The sequence below is a fragment of the Ylistrum balloti genome, unplaced genomic scaffold (genome assembly GCF_031769215.1).
Source record: "Ylistrum balloti isolate Yb309-2 unplaced genomic scaffold, AGI_CSIRO_Ybal_v1 Utg369840, whole genome shotgun sequence".
In the NCBI taxonomy this organism is placed as follows: Eukaryota; Metazoa; Mollusca; class Bivalvia; order Pectinida; family Pectinidae; genus Ylistrum; species Ylistrum balloti.
Window position 1 is genome coordinate 312,044 of NW_026781998.1, and position 21,835 is coordinate 333,878.

Sequence of the window (21,835 nt, forward strand, 5' to 3'; positions counted from 1 at the left end):
ACAGGTTAATAAGGTTACAGGTAATATATGTGTTAGCGTTTAATAAAAATATCCGAGCGCAGTATGTTTTCGTGAAGTTTGTAATCTTTTTATAATATAAAATATATATTTGGTAATTTTATATATAGTTTATTAATGGCAATCACATGGATGTAAAGCATGCATATGTTTTAGGTAAAAAATATCTGTACGTAGAATTAACAAGGATGCTTTTATTCACTGACCTGTTCTCTGGTTTTTAGATGTGAAAGAACGATTTCTGATCTGAAGAGGATCAATGCTTGTCCTAGAAATACATTTTTCACGATAAATGTGGAAAATCTCATGCAAATATCCATTTAAGGTCTAGATTTGGAAAACACAAATTTTGGCTACTGTTAAACCAAGAAAGATTGGTCTAAATGACATTGCACATTTAATTAAAAGTATAATATCTCACAAGTCAAAAATTATCTACCTTCGTCAAGTGTGTTACAGTGTTCAAAATATTAACGAATGAACACAATGCATCATATACAGTTATGTTGTTGATCTGGAGGTTTCTGATCTGAATTACCTGTTGTAATTGTACCAGAGTTTATGTGCATGGAGTAACAATACATGAGTTGTCATATAAAGACATGTACCTGGCTAAAAAAAACAGGCAAAATAAACGTGTGGAAGAAAAAGTAAAGATGTCAGGAGGATGGGAAGTTCCGGAGCATTGCTATAGTGATGAATGTTCTTTTGGGGTCTCGGATATTTTGATACATCAGTTAACCACATCAAGGCTTCGCAAAAACTATTGTAGACCGAACTCTATCGACTTAAAACCGATTAGTGGCTGGGTTTAAACTATACACACGTAAATAATGTTCTCCGAAAGTTATCAGCGATTTGTTTTTCATACCCTTGGTATATTCTCTTTGGAAACTTAGCATCAATGGGATCAATGAGAATTTCTCTGTAATCTCTGTCCAGTGTTAGATTTGTTTTATTCTAACCTACATCACCCGCGTCGGTTAATGTACTTCTTTGTTATGATTGGTGCATCTGTTATCATGGATTATATACCTTTCAACTAATTCAGCTTCATCTTATTTAAATATGTCTTCACAAAGAAAATTTCAATTCGTTACCGAGGGATTATATTGCCTTTTTGTATTGAGTATTTTTTTGACCACGATATCATAACACAAGACATAATCACATATGCAGATAGAAGTTAGATGTACAGCTGCAAGGAAAAACAACAAGGAATACAAACATGTCAACATCATCATAATCCAAACTCAAATTGAATAAACCTATGTTAAAATATGAACAAAAGAAAGATTCACACGGAGACTCATGAAAAAGTAGACCAGGTTTTTCGAAAGAGTAAGCATTTCCTGCTTCATCGACGGCATCCGCCATGTAATGAAACGTTCTCAAATGAGGACAAGGTATGCAACAACGGAACAAACAGGCAAACTGACGCGCATCAAACACATCCAGCTTCATATTGCAAAAATAACTATAGTATTTCTTATAACGACCGTACAACTTCCCCATAATCTTTATCAACCTGAATCTTTTGAAACCATGTGTTACGAGTTTGTCCGTCAACTGATGACTTCTTGCACAAAAATTTTAGTAATGAGAACAGGCCCTTGAATATCGAATCAACTGCGACCTGTTAAACAACATAGATTGGGGATGCAGGAATGTTGCTACCTAGAAATTGATAATTAACGATGGGGAAATTAAAATCATCATGCTTATCATACATTTTGGTGGAAAGCATATTGGAAATTATTTAATTTTTAGAGCATGTATACGAAATGCATGGTGACATTGTTGATAAGTTTATGAGGCTAATTCACCTCTCCACCTTGATTTTACACCAACAACAAAAAAGAAAATACCAACACGTCAACAAATTCTTAATACAAACTAGAATTCGACGACACTAGGACAAATTTGAACGAAAGAAAAATTACAAGGAGACTTCTGCATAACGTACAAGAATATTATAAGGTGTTCCGGAAGGGAATTCATCAACGACATGTAATTCTTGAGTTTGGCTTTAAATTTTAGTTTTCCTCGGTCGCCTTATAGGTTCACAATATATTTCCTTTACTTTACACTCATATTTAATTCGTTTGATTCATTTTAAGTCTTCTGTATCCTAAATTTGTGTTGAAATGGGTTCTTTTATGTCTGGGCTATTTATACATCAGCAGATATTTAAGACCGTTTACAAGCATCAGAAAAATGTACTTCAGAATGTTCTTTCCTTCTATAAACCATAGCAATCATTTACACATTACAGGGGGAAATATGAGTTCCTCGGACATGGAATCCACTATTTCGGGAAAACTTTTGAGTTTGAATTTGATTTGGTTGACTTATTTTCTCTTGTTTTCTTTCTTTTGCTTTATTTTAGATCCATTTTTACGGAGAGTTATACTTCTTAACACATACTGATAAATTTGTCTTATCTTGCACTTTATTTGCTGATATTTGCTTTTAACATAACTTATCTCAATTATACCGTTATCAAAAACGCCTGAATTTTGTTGTTGTTAATAATTAATATTCAAACGTAATTTAAACCTGATGTCATTGTGTCGTTGACATAATAGATGTTACTGTCAATAGCTAGTCCATTAAAATCAAGAGAAAGTAATCTGCCATGTACATATAAATAGTGATGTATAAAACGGCTCTGTGTATAAAGGATTTAACATTATTATTTTCTTTGTAAATATTTTTTCTTGACAAAATATCTTGACTGTTGATAAGGTAATACATCTCATCAAAATATTTGCAAAGAGGTTCCTCGTATATAAAAGGGTAAAATATAAGGAAGAAAAAAACATGAATCAAAATTAAAACATGCTTTACATGCAGATACAAACAAAAGGAAAGTAAAACAAATAATGTGTCTTTAAAAAGCAAGAGGATCGGCAAGCTAATGTCATTGGTCAATTTGAAATTATTTAAAATAACATATACATTTTGTTTTAATATTCAATAATAATGATCCATGAAAAGATATTTCTATGATTTAGAATAAGCCCATTGTAATATATATAGGGTTTCTGCATCTCCCAATATAGCTTTCGACATTTCTTTCGATCAATTTCTTGCAAGGTTTCATAATTCAGTCCCTTAACATCACTAACTAGTCCGGACGACACGAAAAAAATGTCTGATTCAGTTAATTTATTATTTGGCTCTACTGTATCTCATTCTATACTTAAGCTAAAGAGTGCTATTCACTTGTGTGAATCCGTAAAATTTTAACAGACCTTGTGATTGCAGATGGTAGATAAGCCTGGAGGCCTTTCTTTATCGAGTTTTGTCGTAACCCGCGTACCACCTTTTACATCATTCCAATAGTGTCACGGTTCAGTATAGCTACATGTAATTTACGATTTGATTTTTAATAATCAAATGTATGAAAATTACTAAATCTATTCAATTATGTAGTTAGTGCACCTGTACGACTTAAGATAAATTTCCTTATTTGGCCTTACTGCACCTAACTCTAAATTTCTAACGAAAGGTGCTACTCATTTGTGTATAGTTTGTATAATTCTGGTTACTGTGTGCATCATCAGAAATGACATGGGAGGGATAATACAATGCTTACGATTGTAATTATTTATGCATTTTTATCTTTATCTCAGTAATAAAGCAATATTGTTATTAAATTGATATCGGACAAATAATGGGAATAGTTACCAACATATCGCGAAACCTTGTGTTGTGAGTTGTCTTGAAAACAACTTGCTTGAAAACCGTGGTATATCATTTTTATCTTTATTTCATTAATAAAGCTATTTTTTAATTAAAATAATATCTCACAAATAACGAGAATAGTTCCCAACATATCTCGAAACCTTCGAGAGTTTGCCTTTAAGTTGTCTACCGACTACTTGCTTGAAAATCGTTGTATTTGAAGCATTCCTTTGAATGTCGAACGAAGCCGACATATAAACATCGTATTTCGGGATGCAGGGATATTGCTCTCCTCTCCAGAAATGGAAAAATCCACAATAGGAAAAAGATATTTTTCTGAATGAGATTTACTAAAAGAAATACTTTATTATCGATAGTTTTGTAAACAATATGTCATTCCCTTTACTTTCCTAAAACTGTAAAAATTCAGACCTTAACTATTTTTCACAGCTACCTTTAAACCCTGAATGATGAAAAATCACAATATATCTTGTGTTGTCGAGGTTGATTAACGTGCGATCTTATTCAAACTGGTCACAAAGACCTCGCGATGTCCTTCAATTCCCCTCTTTCATTTATATTGACGATGTTTTGCCTTTACATTAAGAAATTTATTGCCTATGTCAATCGTAGATACCCAACAGAATACAAAGATCAAGGATATTACAATCTCTTTTGCATCAGCCGCTTACCTTTCTCGTTTCCCAGCGCGAAATAAACAGGAACAGCCTTTTATCAAGATGTATGCTAAACGTGATGGTCTAATTTCCCTGTTACACATTTTCCATTTTTGATATCGGTATCCTTGTATTAACAAAATATGGCGCTTACATGTCACGGTATTTTTATTTAAACATGCTTTGTTGCACAAAGGTGGCAATAGGATTGGGCAGTTGATTCAATGTACAAAGTCTTGTTAATAGTATCACGATTTTAGCAAGTTGTCGACAACTGCCTGACAGAGTGTAGACTCTCTACACAGGGTTCGAAATATGTAGGTTGGCGAAAATGGTGTGGAAGTATCACGGCCGTCATTGTGATCTCAAGGTTTACATAGCGAGTGTCGTCGATGAAGCAGTAGAAGCTTACTCTTCTGCATCACCTGGTCTAATTCTTTTTGTACTTCTACAGGAGCAGCAAGGTGAGTCTTTCTTTTGATAATGTTTTGCCCTAGTTTTATAGAACTGAGATTGACTTTTGATTCTGCTGACCTTTGGTTTTTTCTTTATTGTTTTCAAGATCGTTTTTCCCAGAGTGCTTTGAAACTGCATAGAAAATTCAAAGCTCAACCACAATTTTATTAAACAGCAAATCTTCAGACCGTTGCTTCTTCAAAATGTATAGAAAACATATTGCTGTTAATTAAGTCATAAACAAAGTGTATTACTTTTTATGTTTTTTAATTGTTTAATATATTTTTTTCTGTTAATTTTAATTCATTGTGATATCAGTGAAGGTTTTCATAAATACAAAGACGTATATGTTTTGTATATACATTTACAGTTTTGTACCAAAACTCAAAGAGAACTTTTCAAAATATGTTTTCACTTTTGTATTGTTGCCCATGTTTGTTCGTTAAAAATATTTCAATAATTTAAATCCAGTTTCCTACAATTGTTTAAACTTCTTACAATTCCTCAAGTTCGCAACGTTCTACAGATTGTTTATCAAAGTATATTTCCATGATATAAGTCTGGTTTCCCGATCCGTTTTGTACTATTTTGATATAAGTTGTTTGAAATGTACTTCAACAGATTTTAGACTTATGAGTTTTAGTTCCATCATCTTACATTTTTTAACACTGACATTTCATTTTTAATTTTTCAAAATACTACGTCTCATCAATAAGGTAAGGTGAACGACTCAAATACACCTTTCATATTTTTTTTCCTTTCAAAAAGACACATAATATTTTTTCTAACAGATGCAAATAAAATAAGTTGTTGTCTTGCCTAAGAAATATTTTTACGTGCAGCTATGAAAACTGTTAAATAAAGCACGGATACAAACTGAAATATATCACCATGAACTTCTATGTCTCAATACACGATACTATGCAAGAAAAAGCCATTTTGATTTTATAAGGTTCAAAAATGATTGTTTGGAATTTAGTTTGTTCTGTATGACCTGACAAAAGACAATACTTAGACGGATGGATATATTGAACGCATATCGCGGTTGATCATTTTCTTCCAAAAAATGTACAAAGACTGAGATGTAAAAAAATATCCTTCTATACAAATTAAGAATTGGAAATAGCATAGCCAAATAATGAAGTAATCTTAATTATAAAGTTGTTTCGTCCTTTTAGGACTCGTCAGTGATTCTATGAGCCAAATAAGGTTAAATAATGACATAGGAAAATAAAACAAAAATAAAGACGGGAGTCTACCAATCATTCAATAATTCTAATCAATTTCCGTATGAAGCTGTTTTGTTTCTCTAGGAGTCGTTAGTAATTTTGAGGTTTAAAATATTAGGAAGCGCCTAATGTGTATCCAATATTGACCAAATTCAACGTCAAAAATTCGATAGAGGGGCGTACCCATCCATAATTGTATACATTTTATAATTTTTAATGCTTGAAGGTTTGAAATAATGACAATTTCGACCAGTATATTTGATACTCAGGTTGACTGATTGAGTTGAATGCTCAACATGACCACAGAATTTGCACACATTTTTTCGACGATCATTTGAATATGAGTCTAATAATCACATATTAACGTGAATTGTACGTTTCAAGAGAAATTAATAAATAGATACATTTTACAGCATGTATGTCAAAAACTAATAATTAAACTGCATATTAAGACGTTTTGTCTTGCAAAAACCGTAACGTAATATAGAAATGGAGCAACCCGATAATTTAATTAATTCTTCCATTTAAATATCAATAGGGTTAGTATTGGAAGGAAATAAATATTTCATTGCGGTCCTAACCGATCAGTCTTATTCGATGTGTATTCTAGTTTTATCATTTACCGTAGAAGTCCTATTTACGTTATTTGTTAACAAGATATTTTAGGCTACATTTTCAGTATATCTCTTGAAAAACATTTGCAAAACAAACTTTCTTTCACGTAAAAATCCATAACGGTTAATTGATCTATAATGGCAAAAATCTATACATTAGAGTCAAAAAAATGTTTTTCAAACTTTCATCTGGTCAAATAAGATATATAACTTTGAAATGGGTCGTTATCAGTGATTAAGTCCACAGTTGTTTAATTTTCAGTATAAAATGTCATGTTTAAGTCGGCTCGAAATTGAAAATTATGTTTTGAAAATAGATTTTCGTAATAAATATGATTCGTAAGGTTAAAATTTAGTAATGTAAGTTTGGCTTATTCTCCTTGTTCTTTTTCAGGAGTCTCCGTGTAATTCTTTCCCGCGTTCATATTTTGTTTTACTGAAGTCTGCATTATACTTATGTTGACATGTTGGTATTTTCTTTTTGGTTTTTTTAAAGAAAGCTCCTATTCTGTATTTTGACATTGATCGCAGACAATTTGGATTTTCATCGCTCGCCTTCTATCATTTCGGGCTCTTTTTCCTTACAGAGGAGCTCTAGGTGGACAAAACAACCGCATGATTCAGTTAAGGTTGTTTTGTGCTATATATATTTTTATATATAAACTTATATACTGAAAGCGCCGTCTGTTATCAAATATTGGAACCCTATGTCCCTGTAATTGCCTGCATCAAAATGGTTTTTCCCAAACGTTTTCCGCTTAATGAACTATCCAGGAAACAATCAAAGATAATAAAGATCACGATTCATTCTTTTTACAGTTACTGGCTTTTCTTGTCGTTTACTGAAAAGGATTTCACAATATGGGAATTACCCGGAACACCTTCTAGCCAATCAGAAGCCATGGCTAGACAAATTATGCATGTATCTATTGGTCAAAATATCATCCTCTTCAAACGATACATTATTCAAATATTGCTAGATTTATCCATTTTAAGGCTCTCGGTCTCTGTCTATATATAAATAAGAACTTGAAACTTCGAACTAAACGTTTCAAGTCTAAAAACGGAATGGCACGGCTAGGTTATCGCTTTGTTGTGTTGCTGGCATTCTTTCATGTGGCTGACACAGTGCCAATTGTTAATTTTGAAATGGAGATTCCTATGGTAAGTTCAATATACATTTGTTCTTAACCTACCTGTTAAAACATGAATATCTTTTAAAAGGATCAATTTATATTAAATTTCTAGCTTACATAAGATAAATACCCATTGTCACGGTAATTACGTCACGATCACGATAATCTGATATCACATTACTCAAATACTGAGTATTCAATACATTATATAAAATAAATACTTTACGAGTATTGAAAAATGGCGTGAACAAATGATAAAGCTAAAAATACTGCCAGCTGATTTCTGATGACAGCTCTTCCATGTTTATCGACGAATAGTTAAGGTTTTGAAATCTTTATTTTTAGCTATTTTATGACAATTCCTTTTATTTCATTTTTCTCATGTCATTTTATGGTTATGTTCCGGTTACAGAAAATGATAGTGTAAATTATATTTTTATGTTACAACAAAAAACCAAATTAAATCGAATGGTATTAATCAATCGTCTTGACCACGGTTGGAGTGTGTGGGATGTCCCATGACCACGGTAGAAGTGCCTGGAAGGTTTCATGACCACGGTTTAAACGCGTGGTTGTCTCACTTTGGGAGGAAATCAGAGTACTCTTGAGAAATCGTACAGGTCACTCGCACCTTTTCCAATTTTCCGATTTATGCATTAAGTACTACTGCGCCACCATTTAGCCAGTTGATTTATTGAAATATTTAAGTGATTGTAGTTTTAAAGAAGCAAAGGTTATGAAGCGTATGATGTTACATAAATCTCATTAATGTGTGCTATCTCTGGTCAGTAAAAGGTTAAACCTGTAGTTGTATTATATTGTATTGTTATATTTATAAGCTGCTGAGTCACTTTACACTATTAATTTGTAGTTGTTATACTGTCGCGCTGTAACTTTACAGTAGTGTTTGTAGGGACCGTTATGATTGGTCAAATATTTTTTTGCTTGCTTTTTTTTTTTTTTTTTTTTAAATTTTTGTTTGTTTGTTTGTTTTACTATCTTTCGTGCATTGTAGAGTAGAAAACATCTTAATGTATTGGATTGTTATGACAATATTCCTGAATCAGACATAACCTTGTTTTAGGATTTTTCTTTCTGTTTTCTAACGCTCATAGGATTCTTAGAAGGAATCCACCTGATTTTTATCTGGTGAAGCATTTTTTTATCTGGTTAAACATTAAGATGATTCTGTCAATTTCCTTCATTGGCTGTCAAATATTTTACTATTTTCAGCAGTCTTTGCATAAATGCTAACATATCGCTTTATTTTCTTTTTCTTTCCTCAAATTTGGGATAAATTGGTGTCATTTTAGGTTAAAAGCCATGTTAGATATTTTTGCATTCATGCTCTAGTAGAGGCTTTTTTTCGACTCTTGCAATAAGTATGGATTAATAGTAACAATAATAGGTACTGTAATATAGGCATAGCAAAGGTCAAAATGTTTGGCAAGGTTAAAGAATTAAAATAAGGCAGTTCCAAAAAATATCAGTGATGAAGTTAGACGGTCTATTATGATTCGTTTGCTATGTTAATCTTACCTAGCGTCAGAGCTTTCTATTTCTGTGCTTTAACAAAAGAATTCATTAATTGATTCCGAAAATCAACAACTGAATGCCCAATGTGAAACAGAGAAGCCATTTTTTCAGTCTGAGTCCGAATTACAAAGATAATTTCTGAATGTAGAGTTTATGAAATGTGCCTTTTGTCCCCATTATGTTAACTGGAAACGAATCCGTATTTTGGAATCTATGAAAAAGTTTCTCCTTCCAAACTGTATCTCGCATCTGCCTAGAAAAGTGTCCTGACTGACACTGATCGATATACCGGTACGTGCCTTGTGGTTGCCAAAATGATTTATTATCATGTTGTGGTATGCTTCTTATCCAGACATATTGACGATATTATGACACCATGAAATTGCACTTTGGAAGAAAACTCAGGTTTTTAAGAAAAATAGCATTTACATGGAAAGTATTTATCTCTGTAAAATATATTCTCAAAAAGAAAAGGAAATCTAAATAATGTAGTTATCAAACTTTTGTCAGATATGGATATGAAGGTGTTTTTATCTTTATTACATATTTGTTGTTTATCATTAGTTTTGCGGAGATAATGAAAACAGCAGACAGAAAATCGTCCTAGAAATGGAATCACGAAAGGATCAAGGTCCTCAAGTGGTTTTGATAAATGATATCATCACGATCGTTGTCAGAACAGTAATATGATTAAGTAGGAAGATTTTTTTTTTCATAAAGCAGATATGTCTGATGTGCATTTTACGACGTTGGATAACGACATGATCAGCCAAAGAACAAGACCTTGAAGTTATGCACTGAATTATCTAGATGATACCTCACGTGTAGACCTTCATTATACAAACTTTAGTAAAGCTCTTATATGACACATGTCATTGTTCCTTAAAAAATACTTCAACGCCATGCTTGTCATAACATGTATCGCATGCCACACAAAATTACAAAACAAAAACCGTACAGGTCATGTTAAAAGACAAACAGAATATCTACATGTTCGGTGTTGATATCAAATCATTTTCATTCAACATCACAGGTAGGTTTTTTTCAACAGCTAAAAATAGGACTTTATTGTAATAATTCGTGTCATTACTCTTGCAATCCCACTTTTATGTTTAACATGTCTTTGATAAAACATTTATCATCGTTTATATAACATATAAAATATTATTTTGGGAAACGAAAAAGTCAACTGTTACTCGAACAATATTGTAAGAATACCTTAGGGTGAACGGGGAAACACAAGATGTTACCACTGCTGACAAATTACTTATTTAAAGTTTATTTATTAACAATTTTTGTCATCAGACATCAGTAAACGTTACTAAGTCATATATTATGACAGTTTATTGTTTAACAGGAACAAGTCCAGTCACTATCTAACAACATACATCAATAAACGCTACTTAAATAAACGTTATTCATATTACATTAAAAAAAATGAAAAAAAAAAAAAAACAACGGAACTCTCTATGAGAATAGGAGCAGTCAAACTCACCTAATGGATTTTGTTAACGAAAGTCTTTTGTTTTAATACTATCATCGTTACATATTGGTATGGCATATTCTTAAACTCATATGGGAAGTTACATAATGTTTCTTGATAAAATACCTATAATGGCACGTACGTATGTAGTCTATTGTAACTTTACGCTTACCTTTGCTTGTGCTACTAGACCTAATATAATTCCTTGTCCCTCAGTTGCTATCAGCAATCTGCTTGGTCGTCATTCCATTAATGATAGGAACACATTAGCTGAAAGGGTAAAATTTATATATTTTTTTTTTATATAATTTTCCTTAAATGTGAATTGGATTGGAAGAACCCTAAACAGAATCAAACTACATACTGATATGCATTTTCCACACTACTCACTTATTCGAATTCACACATATTTCTATATTAATTTGTCCAGATAAATGCATCGTCATTGGTTATTCACAGCGGGAAAATCACGTGACTAAGAACCGATGCCACAGTTACAAAATGGCCACAAAAGGCTTCGTTTCGAGGTGACTTTTGGTCGATGTGTCTTCGAAGCTATGGTGTATTTAGTTTTGGGATTGAGATAGTTTCCCATCGGTATAGATTGAATACATGGGACTATTTACTAAGTTTCGTGTATACATGTAACTTTTTAAGGAACTGCAGTTCATTCTTAATCGTGTATGATGAATCTGGTCGTGTTTCCGTCTGCAGTAGTAATAGTATACTGGAACAAAATGAGTATCCATATTTCGGCTTTTTGAAGGTTAGTATTTCAATTCCTGTTCTACGACACGTGTTACGATCCAATGTTTTCGAAACGCATTGGCTCGCCTCAATTAATTATAAAAATCTATCCAAATGATTTACTTTGACTATGAAATCTGCAAAATCTAAATTGTGTTGTATATCTACTATTATTTATTTTTCTGTATGTTGTATCCTTTGCCCCTGTTTGTATCTGTATTTTCAAATGTTGATAGTTCCAATAACCAGCATTTCTATTCATCCTACATATTTACACACATGTGCCCGCTAACTTTCGATTTCACATCTCTTTTGTTATCGATCCCGATTAAACCTATTTTGTCGACATTAAGAGCACATGTGAAAGTAAAGGAAGGATTTGATCACCATTCACTATATTGGTATTACAGTAAATCATATCTCCAATACATCTCTATATGTAAAGTCACCTACATTTATTTAATATACTTTTTACTGTTATTATACAGTGATATTAAAAATAATCCAATACCTCTGTGTAACCTGTCTATAAACATCTTAATATAAGGTCTTTAAGAAACCAACTTGAAATTTTAGATACTGAACTGTCTGATATTGATATTTTATGTGTAACGAAAACCCATCTTTCACCTAATATATCTGATGCTGATGTGCCATTAACTTCATATTCTGCAAATATTCTTATGCGTGATCATAGGACTTGTAGCAAATAAAAAAACTAATATTCTGAGACTTCTAAAAAGTAAATTAGACAGGAAGTCCCTTTCAATACTATATATATATATCCAATATTAGGCCAATTTCAGAGTAAGCTGATGTTGTGTGGGATAACTGTCCAGTCTATGCTAAAACACTATAAGAATCTATAAATCTTGAGGCTACAAGGTCAACAACTGGGTTACGCAGAGGTGCCTTACATGAAAAACTTTAATCAGAGCTGGATTGGATGTCCTTAGATTACAGAAGGAAAAACACAAAACTATCTTAATGTACAAAATCTTAAACAAAGAAACACCTGAATACTTATTTGATGTTATCCAACCATTTTTTAACAATTTTGAAGAGTCAAGGTATCAACTTCGAAATAACAGAATCTTTAATAAACCTATTTGTCGGACTGAAAGCTATATGGATAGTTTCTATCCAAACATGATATCTGAATTTAATAAAATAAGTAATCTCATAACTAATATTCACTCTGTGAGGTACTTTGAAAAAGCTCTGTTAAGGGCAAATTCTCCAGCTTGTTAGAATAAGAAGGAGGACAAAACAAAAAATAAATATCATTCTCTGTCAGCTCTCTAAATCATGATCTACATAAAGACTCTTTATGATGACCCATCTTGTGCATGTGGTATTCCAACTGAAACAGCTCAACATTTCTGTTTTGACTGCCCTTGATATATTAACCCAAGACAAAGTTTATTACAAATCCTGAACAACCATAATCATAACCACTATGAACTATGTTTTACATGACTGCCCAATATAGTCCTCTTTGAAAACTAGCTTGATGTGTATCCTGTTTTTTTTTTTTTTTTTTTTCTAATGAGCCGGTTTTTATAGACTTTAGCTATGCCAAAATCGTTTTGCATTAAGATCCTTGCAATACACAATTATCTGAAATAAAAGACACAGATTAGAGGCTCTTTTACAAAGAACTTCAGAAGACAACATATATATTTATCAAAATAACGAGATTTATTGAATTAAGACGCAAGTACATGTTCTCATCAAGATTTCACTGGCTTTTCTCGCGTGTCTTCTAAATTTTAAAGTGAACGCCCTTAACGCCACTGACCAGTTCTAGAAGGACTAACGCAGTTTAATTAAATATTTGACTTCATCTGTATCTAAATCGAAATTTGTATCGGAAGGTGTTTTAAGTTTTTTGTGGCTTCTGCAATCGTCGTTTACAGGAAAACATTTATATTTAACATAGTCTTGTTAATAATCTTATATTACTGATTATTTGTATATACACTGCATAGATCATTATTCATAAAGTCCATTTTACAGACAAAGCAATCATTTTTTGTGTCATTGTTTTATAGTTGACACCAGGAAAGCGAATACCAGACGTAGGACACGAAAAGATAAGGCACAACATAAAAACCTCGAACCATGAAGAACATGCTAAAGAAAACAAAGTTGATCGAAGTACGAAGAATGTAGTTGACGATTCAGTGTGGAACCAAAGTGATTCCTATAACATGTACAGAGGTATCCAAAATTCAGCCCAATATGACAAGGAAGATAAAATTAATTTCCAGACAACAAAGATACACAAACGGAAAGATTTGTTTGATAACCAAGACAAAACAAAACACAAACAATACTTTCTTACTCAAGGGATGCACAAACGGGAAGATTTGTCTGACAACCAGGATAAAACAAAACACAAACAGTACTTCCATACTCAAGGGATGCACAAACGGGAAGATTTGTCTGACAACCAGGATAAAACAAAACACAAACAAGTGGACGTGAAAATCAAACAACACCCGGATAACCCAGCTATCATCACCTTGCTCAGTCCTTCGTTAAAATCTCATTCAGACGATAGATCTTATCCACAGACAACAACGAGGAATCAGTTACTTAATGACACATTACGATTCAAAGCCCTAGAGCATAAACCAACAACATCCCAAAAACCTTCCACGCTTACAAACAGTTTCCATACTACCAGTACTTACAATTCTTCAATATCTTATAATTTAACAACTACGACTATAGAAACAAGTACTGCCACTACACCACCTGCCACTAAAACACCAAGCACTACAACACCCATCATAACAACACCAACCACTACAACATCCATCACAACATCATTATCCACCACTAAAACACCAACCACTACAACACTAACCACTACATCACCTACAACTACAAATCCCACCACTACAACATCCACCACAATAACAACACCTATCACTACAACACCTAATATCATAGCAACACCTAGTACAAGAATACTTACAACCACAACAATACCTATTACAACCACAACAACGCCTATTACTACAACACCTGCTACCACAAAAACACATTCTACTACCACAACAATACCTACTACCGCAACAATATCAACACCGACTAATGAAACACCTACTAATACCACTACAACACCAACTACCACAACACCACCTACTACAACAACACCTACTAATACAACAACGCCTACAACCATAACAACACCTACAAGCACTAAAACACCTACGAATATCACAACACCCACTTCCAAAACACTCATCACAAAAGCACCAACCACTACAACTTCTACCACTAAAACAACACTCACAACTACAACTCCCATCACAACAACATCCACCAATACAACACCCACCACTAAAACACCCATTACAACAACATCCATCACTTCAACACCCACAACTATAAGACCCATCACAACAACATCTACCACTACAACACCGACTACTATAACAACACCCATTCCCCCAATACCCATCACAACAACATCCACGACTTCAACACCCACAACTACAACACTCATCACAGCATCTACCACAACAACACCTACAACTACAACACCCATCACAGCATCTACCACAACAACACCTACAACTACAACACCAATCACAGCATCTACCACGACAACACCTACAACTACAAAACTCATCACTACAACACCCATCACTACAACAACACCTACCACTATTACCACACATACCACTACACCATCCACCAGTACAACACCTACCACTACAACACTCACCACTTCAACACCCATAGCTACAACATCCACAACTATAACTCGTACCACTATAACAATCCCTACTACCACAACAACACCCACAACCACAACACCTACTACTACAAAACCTACCACTATTACAACACCTACCACTACAACACCCATCACTACAACACCTACCACTTTAACAACACACACCACTACAACACCTACTACTACAACATCTACTACCATAACAACACCTGCAAGTACTACAATACATATTACAACCGCAACAACGCCTACTACTACAACACCCGCTACCACAACAATACCTACTACCGTAACAACACCTGCAACAACCTCAACACCGACTACTGAAACACCTATTAATACCACTACAACACTTAATACTACCACAACAACACCCACTACCACAACAGCATCTACAACTCAAACAACACGTAAAATTGCATCAACACCTGCTTCTATAACAACAACAGCTACGTCTTCTACTACAATACCTACTACTACAACAACCCCTACTACCACAACACCCACTACAACAACCCCTACTACAACAACACCCATAACTACAACATCCACCACTACAACTCGTACTACTATAACAATCCCTACTACCACAACACCATCCACAACTACAACACCTACCACTACAAAACCCTACACTATAACATCACCTACCACTATTACAATCCCTACCACTACAACATCCCCCACTATAACTCCTACTACTACAACACCTACCCCTGTAACAACACCCATCACTACAACACCTACTTCTACAACACCTACTACTACAACACCCATCACTACAACACCTACAAGTAAGACAATACCTATTGCAACCTCTACTACTACAACACCTGCTACCACAACAACGCATTCTACTACCACAACAACACCTACAACCGCAACAACACCTGCAACAACATCAACACCGACTACTGAAACACCTACTAATACTACTACAACACCTAATACTACCACAACAACACCCACTATAACAACATCAACACCGACTACAACAACAACACCTACAACTCAAACAACACATAAAATTGCATCAATACCTGCTTCTATAACAACAATTACAGCAACGTCTTTTACTATAATACTTAGTACTATAACAACCCCTACTACATCTACACCTACTACTATAACAACACCTACAAGCACTACAACACCTACTACTTTAACAACACCCACTACCACAACACCCACTACAACAACACCTGCAACAACATCAACACCGACTACTGAAATACCTACTACCACAACAACACCAACTACCACAACACCCACTACAACAATACCCACTACCACAACACCTACTACAACAACACCCACTACCACAACAACGCCTGCAACCACAACAAAACCCACTATCGCAACGACACCTACTAATACAACAACACCTTCCACTACATCAACACCTATTCCTACAACAACACCAACTACAACAAAAACACCTACAACTGCAATGACATCTACTGCTACCACAACAAGAACTACAACAACACCTACAACTTCTAAAACACATACCTCTACCACAACACCTACTACCACAACACCCACTGCTACCACAACAACCACTACAAATACACCTGCCACTACTACAACACCTACTACTTCAACAACACCTACAACTACACCTATTAGATCAACATCGTGTACTACCAAAACAATTACTGTAACATCATCTTTCGTACAACCACCTGCTTCAGCAGCACCTTCTAAAACAACTCTTACCATTCCTACATCTGCAACATTACATGTTAATGCAACATTTTCCACTGCAACAACAACACCTACCATCACAACGTCTAATACCACATCAAAAACAAGTACTACCACAACAACACCAACTACTGTAACGCCTACTTATACAACAGCATCTACTACTACAACAACTTCTACAACACATATTTCTACCACAACACCTACTACCACAACACCCACTACTACCACAACACCCACTACTACCACAACAACAGCATCTACTGCCACAACAACACCAACTACCGCAACACCTGCATCTACCATTACAACACCTATTGAAATACCTACTACTTCATCAGTCACTCATAATGATTCCAACACACGTATAACTAAAGTTACGCCTACTACTACAACTATTCTTTATGGACCAACTAAATCAAATTATCCTGGAGATATACCCATGGTCACTACCAAATCTACAAAGACTATGTACACTTTCTCAGTCATAAGAAATATGACCACTGAGACTACATCCTCATTAGTACCGTCCATCACAACCTCATCAAAATCCACATTTCCGCCTGTTACTATCACATCCAGTGTTACAGGCAAGCCTTCTACCTCAACCACGTTGTCTCAAACCCACACAATCGTTTCTAACAGAGTGAAGACAAAGCGCCATAAAGGAGACGTAAGACTGATGTCTAATTTATTTAGGGACAGTATTCTAGAAGACAGAAATAAAAATCTATTACGGATTAAATTTGACGAAGTGAAACCATATAATGTACAAAATCATATAAAAACACTGAGAGCACAACATAATGTACCAAGAATTATGAACAGAACTAGTAAACATAAGAATGTACCTCTTATCGCAGGGGAAAAAATGACACACCCTGACATGTCAAATCAAGGCGATCAATTAAATATACATAAACATGGAACAAATTTGTTCGACAAAGTCAAACCTATTTTTCGCGTAAGAAATAATGTCGACAAAATTGGGACAAAATACCTCTTACAAAGTTCAGTAGATAAATCGAGTATAGAAAAGAAAACAATACTAAAACCACAAATACACCATAATTCCGAAGGGAACGCAAGTCAAACCGTTGATGACTATGTAACAAAAACATCCAACAAAGCTCGAGAGGACAAATTCTGGACAAAGCAACAGCAACCGAACATTTCAGACAAAGTGCGGCCAAAACAAGATTTATTAAATACACTGGACAACATCTGGACAAATCTATTCAATATTACAGACAAAATACTGACAAAACAGGAAATATTAGAAACGCTGGACAATATCTGGACAAATCACCATCCATCCAACATTACAGATAAGGTGCGGACAAAACAAGAAACATTAAATACGCTGGACAACATCTGGACAAATCACCGTTCATCAAACATTACAGACAAGGTGCGGACAAAACAAGAAACATTAAATACGCTGGACAACATCTGGACAAATCACCATTCATCAAACATTACAGACAAGGTGCGGACAAAACAAGAAACATTAAATACGCTGGACAACATCTGGACAAATCACCATTCATCAAACATTACAGACAATGTGCGGGCAAAACAAGAAACATTAAATACGCTGGACAACGTCTGGACAAATCACCATTCATCAAACATTACAGACAAGGTGCGGACAAAACAAGAAACATTAAATACGCTGGACAACATCTGGACAAATCACCGTTCATCAAACATTACAGACAAGGTGCGGACAAAACAAGAAACATTAAATACGCTGGACAACATCTGGACAAATCACCGTTCATCAAACATTACAGACGAAATGAACCATGCTGTGTCAGGTAAAGTCAACATAGTAAAGACAAATGACCATGGACAAAGTGCTGTCCACCAAGTGAGAGTTATCGTTTACATCCCACCTACGGGTAAAAATGTGGAAATGAATCACTTATCAAATGTTCATGCAATGACAAATGCCAATGACAGAAGGACAACTAACCCCATAGATACAGAGTTAACGAAAACTACAAAACATCCCAACACGAGAGGGATCAACAAGGTAGGACATGGAAATCCTCCCCTTGTCCCTCCTCAGATGAATCCTAATCAAGGTAAGAGCTATACTCAACCTCATACATCCGCACCAATGTTACATTGCTTATATTATGGTAACTTTCATTTTACCAAACTTGTAAATTAGAATTCAATAATGTTGATTATACAGTGCATTGAATGTTAATAACCAAGAAAGGAATAACAAGGAAACAAAATATGAAATATAATGTCTTTATTATGAAGATATTCTCTGAATATAACTTTGAAATACAGTATTCAGCTAAAAGTATAGATATATAATAATTCATTCAACTCTCTCTCTCTCTCTCTCTCTCTCTCTCTCTCTCTTCAGCATTAGTTTCTTAGTTTTTCTGTTCTACCATGTTCACAAAATATGTTTGTGTTGATCTGGCCCTTGGTTAACCATCAATTTATTAAGAGAGAAATGTACGTTAAACATGTCATTCACAGGATTAGATAATTTTATATCTTTCAGGACACTATCCACGTGAAGAAACTATGCTTTCACAAAAGAGACTGAAGATTTATGAGAACGATATTAGTGAATTCAACAATGATAATTCTTCTGAAAAAAATGATAATGACTCATCAAAATTTAATATGAAAAAGGTGTTTCACGGCATTGATCAAAAGCATTTAGTGACTACAGATACACTAAGACAGGACACTGAAGTCACAATTAATACTCCGGTAACTAAGGCCGACAAAGGCATACGTGTTCATAACGACAAAAGAACAAGTAAGACGGTATTTTTCGGCAATGAACAAAGAACAAAGCAAGCAAACGATGAGGCTGATGGAGCAATCAGTAAAATCACTAACTACACAGAGGAGACCACGAGAAATGATGAGGATAGTGAGAGTAGAGAAACAGGTGAAGACACGAGAGGTACACTACCACGTAGTGTATCTGACGACGAGAGAGATAGCGAAGAGGAAGACTGAGACTACATTGCAGACAATTCATACTCTGTGGGAAGAAAAACAGATGTCTTCTGATGAGTGATGATATGATTTAACTGACAATAGCTGATGTTAATAAAAAAGATAATATCATCGACAAACTCAACATAAGAAGCTCTAAATTACATATAAAATCCAGAATCGTTAATCCAGAGAGTGCTCTCAACAAAGTTCTTATGTATTTTCAAATTGATATAATATTTTTGTCCGTTTGCCTGATCGTGCTTTATTTGTGTTAGTTTAAAAGCTTATTGTCTTACCTTTTCTTTCATTTGGCAAAATCTTACCATTCTCATTGTATCCTTTTCTTTCTGTTTCTCTTCAAATTTCATGGACACTGACATACGATCTTTTCATGTCCTACATTAATTAATTAATACATGCACGTTAATGGATACGATATCATACATCATACAGTCGCTCTATATTCTTTGAACTTCCTTGAGACATAATGAAGTCACCTGCACAAATGTTTCAATATTTATTATCTAGACCTTTGTTTTATTACAGCCATAATCATAGATACTGTGTGAAACCTATTCAATGACAAGGGTTGTGGAGAAAGTCAAAATGTGAATACACCACCTTATAGTAAATCAACACATTCAATGCAAGTAGCGAATAACATATGTGAAATGGTAACCACTTATACATGTCACTAGAACACTGACGTCCGTCGGGAAGACAATACCCGGCAACGGTAGAAGTCGCGGAAAACCTGCCAACTCCAACCAATGAGTAATGTTGTGTGTAATTGTTCATGTTTTATTGTTATTTGTTTTATTTCCTTACTGTTATGTTATTATTGGTAATAAAGTGGATTTAAGTTACATATCAGCTTGTTTTATTTCTGATGTTTGTAGGTTTAAACATTTTGGTCTTTACAATTTGTCTACCCTTTCATCTAGCAAAAAAAATAGACATTTAGATTTTTACAGTTTCCGACTTACATACAGAGGGCCAGTCAAAGTTATACATCCCAGCAGCCATTGATTTAATATCTAATTTGGCAGCCTTAAATGAGTTTCCATTCAAGTGAGTTTTATGAAATAAAGACAGAGGCAAAGTAAAATGAAAACTTTGTGACGAGTTTAGTACATCTCACATGAAATAAAAACGAATGAAAGATTCTATTCATCACATAAGTTATATATTTTACAAACCTTTGGAAAGATTAAACTTTACTGCCGATACCGAGACATATAAAAAAATTATCAAGTGATATGTGTTTCTTTGGTGACGTCACATTGCATCCGACTCCATGATGGCCAGCAAAACTATACCTTCGGCAATCGAAGTTCCGCTTACTCCTACTCAATGACATCGTTTATATGAACCCGCATCACTTTCCAAGTTAATTACTAAAAAAAAACAAAAACAAAAAAAAAAAAACAAAAAAAATCCCCGCTACTGAATGACTAATGATTCTAGGAGGATTGAAGAACATATGTAGAGATTACAGGTACCATCTCCGTATCCGAATGGCCTCAACACCCTAACCTTACAATGTCTGCCTTTTGTTATGTCTTGCTTATTTCTCCAAAATTTTCGAAAAAATGATAATTTAGTAGTTCTTAAAAAATTACTGCTATAAACCATTATTATACTGAAACGATAACGCAACTTGTTTATTGTAAAATAGTTTCTATTGAATGTACATAGCCATATGAAAAATGTTAAGGCATCTTACCTAATCCCTAAATAAATGTTAAAATTCGTCATTTGTGACAAAAAAGAAACTTATCCACATCCGTGCGCCTAAATTACCAA

At 34.2% G+C, this 21,835-nt stretch overlaps 1 protein-coding gene across 1 annotated transcript; it reads left to right on the top strand.

Annotated features, from left to right (window-relative positions):
• Nucleotides 1-7,752: 7,752 nt before the first annotated feature.
• On the top strand, nucleotides 7,753-20,047 carry LOC132545308 (mucin-2-like). Its single transcript, XM_060208988.1, has 3 exons — nucleotides 7,753-7,848; nucleotides 13,641-19,085; nucleotides 19,712-20,047. The coding sequence occupies exons 1-3, from the start codon at nucleotides 7,753-7,755 to the stop codon at nucleotides 20,045-20,047; spliced, it is 5,877 nt and encodes a 1,958-aa protein (XP_060064971.1).
• Nucleotides 20,048-21,835: the final 1,788 nt, after the last annotated feature.

What these genes read in the sequence shown, in the direction of transcription:
- LOC132545308 (XM_060208988.1), top strand. Translation starts at nt 7,753, where the DNA reads ATGGCACGGCTAGGTTATCGCTTTGTTGTGTTGCTGGCATTCTTTCAT. An exon ending in TTGAAATGGAGATTCCTATG is followed by an intron (nt 7,849 to 13,640) that starts GTAAGTTCAATA and finishes ATTGTTTTATAG; the next exon opens with TTGACACCAGGAAAGCGAAT. An exon ending in ACACGAGAGGGATCAACAAG is followed by an intron (nt 19,086 to 19,711) that starts GTAGGACATGGA and finishes AATATGAAAAAG; the next exon opens with GTGTTTCACGGCATTGATCA.